This window comes from Diadema antillarum, unplaced genomic scaffold, assembly GCF_040938485.1.
Source record: "Diadema antillarum isolate AM-2024a unplaced genomic scaffold, OU_Dant_1.0 seq00001139_RagTag, whole genome shotgun sequence".
Taxonomy (NCBI): Eukaryota; Metazoa; Echinodermata; class Echinoidea; order Diadematoida; family Diadematidae; genus Diadema; species Diadema antillarum.
The window spans coordinates 123,618-132,176 of NW_027271951.1; the positions used below are offsets into that span (position 1 = coordinate 123,618).

Consider the following 8,559-nt stretch of genomic DNA (forward strand, 5'->3'; position numbering starts at 1 on the left):
AGGTCATCAATCATTATTCAGTATTACAAGCAGGTATGTTGGTTTTTAAATTCACTGAGATAAGCATCATTCTGTGATGTACATTGTTACCATTATTCATATAATCCTAGCTAATTAATGCTGTTGTCAGCATATCCATCTGACAGCAAAAGTGGCATTTGGCAATGTCATTAGAAAGGGCTTGTTAATACATTCAACCAACGCAAAATAATGAAATGGATGCATGCTTGAATATTGATTGACGGATCATAATGGTCATCTGGTCTATTCAAGTTTATTCTTTGTTTGAACAGGATTGACGAATCCAATAAATTGTTACATAATGCTTATGCATTATGTCGCTCTGAAAACGAGTGAAGTGCCCTTAACCGACTGAGAAAAAAAGAAAGGTCATTTGTACCAATGTGCCCGTGAGTTAACCCCGAACTGCCTTTTTCTGATGTCTTTTCCGTTATCATGGTATATTTCTTTTTTAACTTAAACTTTCATTTCATTCATTTCATTTTTATTTCATTTCCGGCCCGCAAAGCATATGATATGACAATTTCATATAAACAAATTAAGTACAATGTAACTATTACATTCCCAAATGAAATTTAGATATTCGTTTCCTTTCATATTATTGTGATGCTGAATTTACTGAAATGTAAGATGAAAAAGGTTTGAAATTACGCCTTGAATAACACCAAGTCGTAGTTATTCTCAAATGTTTTTCTATTGCCATGGTAACGACTTGTTCGTGAAAATGCTTATTTCCAATCAAACAGCACTAAACTTTAAAAATGACTAAATTCATAGATTCAGAGTTACTCATTAAATTGCAATTAAAAGTTATTTTCCGACGTGTGGTCCAGTGGCCATGGGAACTCTTTTTTTTTTTGGAAAAAAACCCACAAATTCTCATTATACAGTACTAAATCTGACAAAAAGTGACTCAATCTCTTCAGAATTACCTGTTCAGATGCATTTGAAATCTTTGTCGTTCGACGTCATAAGAATGATAGATTTGTACATTGCTATGATACCGATTGAAATTAAAAAAAAAACAATCAATGGGTATTTAAAATGATATAATATAAAAACAGAAAAGAAATATCTGAGCATGTATATTTCATGTTTAAATTTCGTTAGCCTTCAACAGCTTGGTCATTCCTCATCTAAAATGTGGTGGTTGCAATGGTAACGGCCATGCAGAAAATGCTGTCGGAGGAATAGGAGCATGTTTACATCAAAACATATAACACAAATGCATGGTTTCAAGGTAAAGGTCATCCCTGATAAGACAGTTAGCATGGCAACAGATTGATGGAAGTGTTTATCTTCTATGTTTGGCTTACAAATCAGTGGAAATTGCATGTGCTATATACAATAGATGACCCATCTGACACAATATCATTCAATGATATATGTTCTTTTACCTAGTTTACTTTTTTTTTTTGAAAAGTTCACCATTTATACACAAATGTAATGTATTATTGTTATCATTATTATTATTCACATGAAATACACTATATTTACAGAGCATACACTTCTTATAAGAGGAATTAAAAGTACATGTACATAAGATGAAAATCGGGTTTTAAATGGCTGAGATATCCAAAAACAAGGTATAACAAAGAGGTCCTACTAAAAAATGGGTCCCACGTTTTACATGTATGAAGACCACTTTGTTTGTTTTTAGTTCTAAAAGTGCAAAAGCTCCCTCATGAGCGAGGGGATACTCCTTCCCACGCCTTCCCCTTCTGTCCTGCATCTCCATAGACTTAGTATCCAGTGAAGACACACACGCGGAAAAGGGGTGAGAGATAATGAAATTAGTCACTCACAATGTCCTTGAATATCAATTTTTTTTCTTACTTTTTTGATTGTTTTTTTTTTAATATACCCCTAAAGTGTGCACCAGGTAGTTGAATTTCAGTTCTAAGAACGCAATATTCCCTCAGTGTGGGAGGGGGGGGGGGCAGTCCAGGCTCGACATTGTGAATTCCCCTAGAGTGAGCTGCACTTCCACTTACGAACTAAAACCTTTATCATGTATAAATTATTTGTTTTATAAAATGGGTCTATTAACCCTCTGCATGCCACATTATTTCCTGCCCATAGGTGTGTGCGGAATTTGTTCACATTTGACTTATAGACACAGAAAGGGTTAAATGAACGACATTCTTTATGTACCTACACGTACTTGTATATAATGGGCGAATACAAGTCAGCTTAGAGTATGTATTATATACACTGTAAAAGTTGCCCAAAACCAAAAATGTCCGAACATGTTCGTCTAAAACACTCCTACAAGAATGTAGAAGTTGTTTTCAACAGTGATTGAGAGCACGTTTGTAACTGATTGAGTGCGCACTGCTAAAGTACGAATTGTAACATCAGTGAGTGTGCAGTTATGTTATTCAGTGGTACAGAATATAGGATACAGTAACATGTCATGCTGTCAAGCAATTTTATACACAGCCAGGCCAGTCGCTGTATTTAACAGCGACTGGGCTGTGTATAGCTGTCACTTTTTTTTTTTGCACGCTTTTTGCACATAATTGGTAAGAAAATAAAGAGTGCACTCGTGTCTCATGTCAACGCTTCTGATTGCCTACATTCATAAATCCACTTTATAAAGAACATTATAAACAGTGTGTGTATATGACATTTGTATGGTAAGAATGTGTAATGGGTGACTTTTCACCTCTGTGTTATACCAGCCATTTCCTAAACTTGCACTGGAGTATAAAAGAAGCATGCGCTCTCTATGAATAATGGAGAGATCATTGCAGTTGTTCTAAAACTAGCTTTTGCGTCATGGACATGATCGAAGAAATACTGCTCATGTTTTCCACTTTGAGCAGAAGTCAGCTAGAGATAGAAATAGTAGAATTGGACATACTGCTTTGGCTTTCCTAATATTGCAAGATGAGGCAAGACGTAAGTCACGGAATAGGATCACAAACTAATCTTAACCATCTGCGAAGACATATAGGCCCTAGTCTCGAGTACACTCAGACAGGTGTCTGCTATATGGGAAACGTGTGTTGTAGTAAAATGGGCTTGTCCACAACTAAAACTACATTTATCATTAGTAGTATTAGAAGATTGTTAGGTCTTATAAATTACAAGTAGACTCTATAATTGTACAGTCTATCTGGACTAATTGCCTAACTGATCATTGCTTACTTTTGTTTGAATAGTAAACTGCTGCTATGTTGGCCTACCAGACGTTGTCTTTGCATCTCTAGCAAAAATCCACCTGTCAACAATATGCCTATTGTAGTTGGTGTCGGCTCCTCTGGACGATAGAGATAAAAGCCTAAAACCAAGCTGTGTTATTTGCTCATAAAGTTTAATGCGATTCAATGGCTGCACCTCGCGAACATATGAAGAAATAAAAACACCATCAAGCTCGCTGTTGATTTGCTGCCAAGTATTTATGAACCTTTCATTAACGACAGGGATCTTATGCAAAACATCCCAGCTCCCAAATATTAACCACGAATGGCCCTTTCCTCCGTCAGGTGTAAACTGCAACTCAAGAAATTCTTGTCTCTTTTCTGCCTCTTCCTTCTTAATTCTGAGCCTTCTGAGCTGGGTGACGGCGCAAATCAATTCATTAATCTGGTAATAGTCAGCCTCCTGCGCAAGCATGTCCAGTTCTTTGAAGTCTTCCGGAAGAACTAAGACTGACCTGCGAAGAAAGTTGAGGACATGTCTGAACAAGGGACCGTCCCCATCGATTAGGTAATTCCCCTTTTCATCTCGAGTGGACGGCAGTCGGTCGCTGAACATTCAACCAAGCATTGAATCAGGATAACGGCAAAGAGTAGCCCTGGACGCGGTGTACATCGTTCCGCCGACATGTATGTTAAGAAAGTCGTCCATTGTAATTTCTGCTTTCTTGTAGCGATGTGTCGTGCGAACAGAGGTCATCCGTGCATGGCCTTGTGCAAAGTCCAAACTGGAGCTTGTTACAATGTAATACGATACGCGGAAATTCACTGTGCAGCGTACAAAGTTCGTCGTGAGTGTACAGGGCACTTATTTCTCCTTGCAATGCAATATGGGCATGAAGCGCCGTCTTCACTATAAACATGCAGGCAAATTCCAAACGGTGGAGGATGTATTTTGGGCCCTTTTGAGAACTGCTTGTTTGGCGAGATAATTATGTACTTTGACAGAGCTAGGGCAACCTCAAAACAGATTGCTTGTAGTTCTCCAATGGCGCTGTCTCCCGCCCGAAACTCAGCAGGAGTTGAAGGTTGGTTGGTTGGGTTGGTGGTGGTGTTTATTGGCGCTTTTCAATCAATCTGATTATCTGCGCCACGTCTTCTCCATGCTATAGTAGGAGTCCAAGAAAGAGTCTATGAGCTCAGTTCGGTTTTGATCACGTCACACTCACTCTGTTCTAGGTTTCGGCTTACCTGTCAAGTGGCAGTGTGTGAGATCAATATCCCTCCACCGTTAATAGTGCAGTTTGTGCACTGTGCATCTATATGGGTCAGAATTTTGAACGATGTACAATTGAGCCAAAACAAGGCAAAATCTAAAAAGTGGGAAATTCTCCAAATTATTCATCTACCTGAAAGAGTATAACTCAAGCTCTAATATGAACCCAATTATACTAGGATTTTCCCAGAGGAACAAGTTTTTATTCACCGCTGAAGTTTACCATGTCCATCGCCAGAGCAGCGAACGTCCGTGAGGAATAGTACAGCACATACACTTGAATACCATTTAACATAGTTTGCAAAGATCTGATTCAGTTCAAAATCCTAACGAAATATTTTAAGGGACATGTGTACGTGCTTGCAGAATATTAAGCTTGTACTCTTAACCTGTACGTAATGGTAGACAACTGATGATTTAACTAAATTCGTCGTTTCTGTTGAAATATTGCTCTTCCGCTAAACACTTACTCCACTTTACGCGCATTTTACAGAAACTCAATATTTTGACCTCTTATTTCACTATCCCATACTTTAATCCTCACTCCCAAATAATAACATACCTTTTTAAGATGTATCTGATCTAGGCAGTCTCTATAACCCAACAAACATAGCATAGTTTTCATCACGGAGGTTCGCATGTAGCTCACGGACGTTCGGAACAAACAAGATGCAGCTCTCTTGAGTTGGAAACGCATTCTACTCTCAACAAACAGCAATTTCATGTCGAGAACAAACTCCTCTGCAAAATCCTGAATAGATATTACCAATTCTCAGTTATATAAGCTTGTTTATCTTCTCATACTGAGGAATCAAAGAAAACAATTTTTCCATCTCTCGTAAATGAACGTACAAACGTACGTGTAATCTCAGTGACGTAGTCCATCCTTGAGAACGAATATATTTATCAAAATTTCGTTATCATGAATTAAAGATTCAGGTCCTAAATTTGTTATCTAAAGTCTACAATGCAAAATTTGCTTATAACGAACATGGTCACAGCTAAAATTATGACAAAGAATTAACATAGAAAGACAACAGAAATGTGCTCCGTTATAGAAATACGAAGTTTAGCTGGGGAGGGCAAACGAATACGTTAGGAAGAAATCCCTCTATGTTTGCTCCTTGTGTTACACACTGTTACCGAGGAGAATTTGTATTAGTCAGAAATGATGATAGGTTCGATACTGCGAAGTTTCGTCATAACAAGACACAATAAGTCCATATAACTTGGATGGATGTTTGAGACTTCGATATTATACAATATGGTTTGTTATAACAAACATTTTGTAGCGCGTCATTTCGGAGGCTCGTTATTCATACAGTTTGTCAATACGAAAATTGATAGAGTTCGTATAATTATGAAGCTTTTTTATTCGATAAATGATAGGAATCTCCGAAGGTTATAATAATCGAAAGGTTTATTAATTGGAACATGAAAAATCATGTTCGCTTATCCAAATGTGGAGAAACAAGTTAACAACTAAAATCCTGCATGACAATAAATGATTTCACTCTTTACTTAAGAACACTATAACACCATATTTTTCTGTGTGTATGACGCACAGTAACCTCTTCTTACAACGTGTACAGTATGTATAAAAGGGGTTATTTTTCACATCTGTGTTACAGTATACCAGCCATTTCCTAAACATGCATTGGAGTATAATAAAGAAGCATGCTCTCTATGAATAATCGAGAGATCATTGCAGTTGTTCTAAAACTAGCTTTTGGGTCATGGAAGAAACACTGCTCATGTTTTCCACTTTGATTTGAAGTCAATTGGAGATGGAAATAAACATATGTAGAACTGGACATAAGATTTACTGCTTTGGCTTTCCTAATAATAATAGCAAAATGAGGCCGTAAAGTCATAAACTATGATCACAAATTATTCTTACCCCGCTTTATATAGTCCCTTTAGCATTACTCAGTACTCGGACAGATGTCTGCTATGCGGGAAATGTGTGTCGTGGTGTGTCTTAGTAAAATCAGCTTGTTCTCAACTACACTATAGTTAAGCTAAAACATTATCATCTAGTACTACATTGTACATGTAGTAGTACATTGTTAGACGGTATACACATTACACGTTGTACAATCATTATTGTGCAGTCTATACCTGGACTACATGCTTAAATCAGTGCTTACCGGTACTGTCGTTTTAATAGTAAACTGATGATGATTTGATTTCCCCTTGGGATCTGTACCAGACATTGTCTTTGCATCCCTGGCAAAAATCCACTTGTCAACACTACCGCCTCCTGAGGACGACAGAGGTACAACCTTAAAACCAAGCTGTGCTATTTGCTCATAGAGTTTAACACGATTCATTGCCGGCTTACCATGGAAAGTAGACATTCTAATACCACACACCTCACTGTTGATTTTCTCCCGATCATCATCTTCGACGTATTTCATAACGACAGGGATCGTCTGCAGAATATCCCAGCTCCCAAATATTACCCATTCGTCGTAACCATGTAAGAACTGCAACTCAACAAATTCTTGTATCTTTTCTACCTCCTCCTTTTCCCTTTCGGCGGCATTTCTGAGTTTGCTGATAGCTTCAATCAATTCGTTAATCTGGTAATAGTCAGCCTCCTGCGCAAGCATGTCCAGTTCTTGGAAGTCTTTCGGAAGAACTAAGGCTGACCTGCGAAGAAAGTTGAGGACATGTCTGAACAAGGGACCGTCCCCATCGATTATGTAATTCCCTTTTCCATCTTGACAGGGAGGCATAAAGTTCATTTGTTGATCGCTGAACATTGAGGCAAGCCTTGAATCAGGAAAACGGCAAAGGGTAGCCCTGGACGTGGTGTATATCGTTCCGCCGACATTTACGCTGACAGAGTCGTACATAGTTGTGCCGTGTCGTGCAAACAGAGTCGTTCACAATGATGGTCTTGTCCGTTGTAAGTGTACAGTGCACTTGTTTTTTCTTGCGGTAAAATGAGGGTGAAGCGCTTTTTTTTTCACTAAGCAGGCAAATTCTAAACGGTGGAAGATCAATTACGAGCCCTTCTGAAATTTGTGTTTTATCTTTAACAGATAAGCCTATGTTTTGACAGAGGGTATACTCCGAGCTTCGCGTTCTCTAACGGCGCTGCCTCCCTGGTTAGACCTAACAGCAAGACGACATTGTACATTGGACTTTGTATTTTGCACGTACACTATTAGTGTACGTGCAAAATACAAAGTCCAATGTACAATGTCTGCACCTAGATACTAACGCGCATACACCTGTATCTCGAATACATATCGCTAAGCTGCATCGTCCATCGATCATTAATTACATTGTTTGCGGTCAAAGAGATAGGGTTGCAGAGGCTGAACCTTGTTTTACATCATCTGGAGGCGTGTAGTCATCTGCGAATTGTATAAGTATTGGTATAAATTATCAAATTCACAGTGAATAACGTAATCGTCTACCAAGGTAGAAAAAAAGATGCATCCATGAAAGATGCAAAATGCACCGCTTTGAGCAAAACAGTTTTACAAACACAAGCCACAAATCAAGATGAATCGTAGCCAGGTGCGATATCTCAGCTAGATGTTTTCATCCATTGAATGTCATACATTATGTACACTTGTAGTTACAGAGATATACAAATTGAACTCTAAAACGGCTTAGCAGGTGGGTAGGATTCTAGTAAGGTCTACTTAAGGATTATAATGAAGCGAGGAAGAAAAAGGGAAACATGCTCCTGTCAATCTTCTAGCTAGAAATAGGGAAAGCCTATTTGAATAGCACGATGACATTATCAAAGATCTAACGAAAATTTAACCATAGGCCTACATCATTCTTGTCCTCTTTTCTTTATTCATTTTTAGGGGGTGGGTCCCATGAAGAATACAATCTTATTTTCTGCCAGTCTGACCGCTACAGAACTCCCTCCCCCTAAAAGTCACACGTGTAGATTACATACTTGGTATCGTTGGTACACCATATGTACAATTAGTTACAATCTCTCGCTCGGGGTACAGTGTGACGAAATTGCACCCACCAGTATATGATATTTTCCCCTTGTATAGCCCACTAATGTCAAAACAACCACTAATGTCATAACACGTCGACGACAAATGTCAAAACAACCATTAATGTCATAACGCGTCGACG

The 8,559-nt window shown here is 38.3% G+C and overlaps 1 protein-coding gene and 1 pseudogene across 1 annotated transcript; both read right to left on the reverse strand.

The window, feature by feature from the left end:
* Positions 1-2,696: 2,696 nt before the first annotated feature.
* LOC139744138 (BTB/POZ domain-containing protein KCTD6-like) lies at positions 2,697-4,143 on the reverse strand (annotated as a pseudogene).
* A 3-nt stretch (positions 4,144-4,146) lies between these two features.
* Positions 4,147-7,322, reverse strand: LOC139744132 (BTB/POZ domain-containing protein KCTD6-like; the record flags this gene model as incomplete). Its single annotated transcript, XM_071654587.1, has 2 exons — positions 4,147-4,415; positions 6,591-7,322. Coding segments are annotated over 2 exons (792 nt in total), but the record flags the coding sequence as incomplete, so codon positions are not given.
* Positions 7,323-8,559: the final 1,237 nt, after the last annotated feature.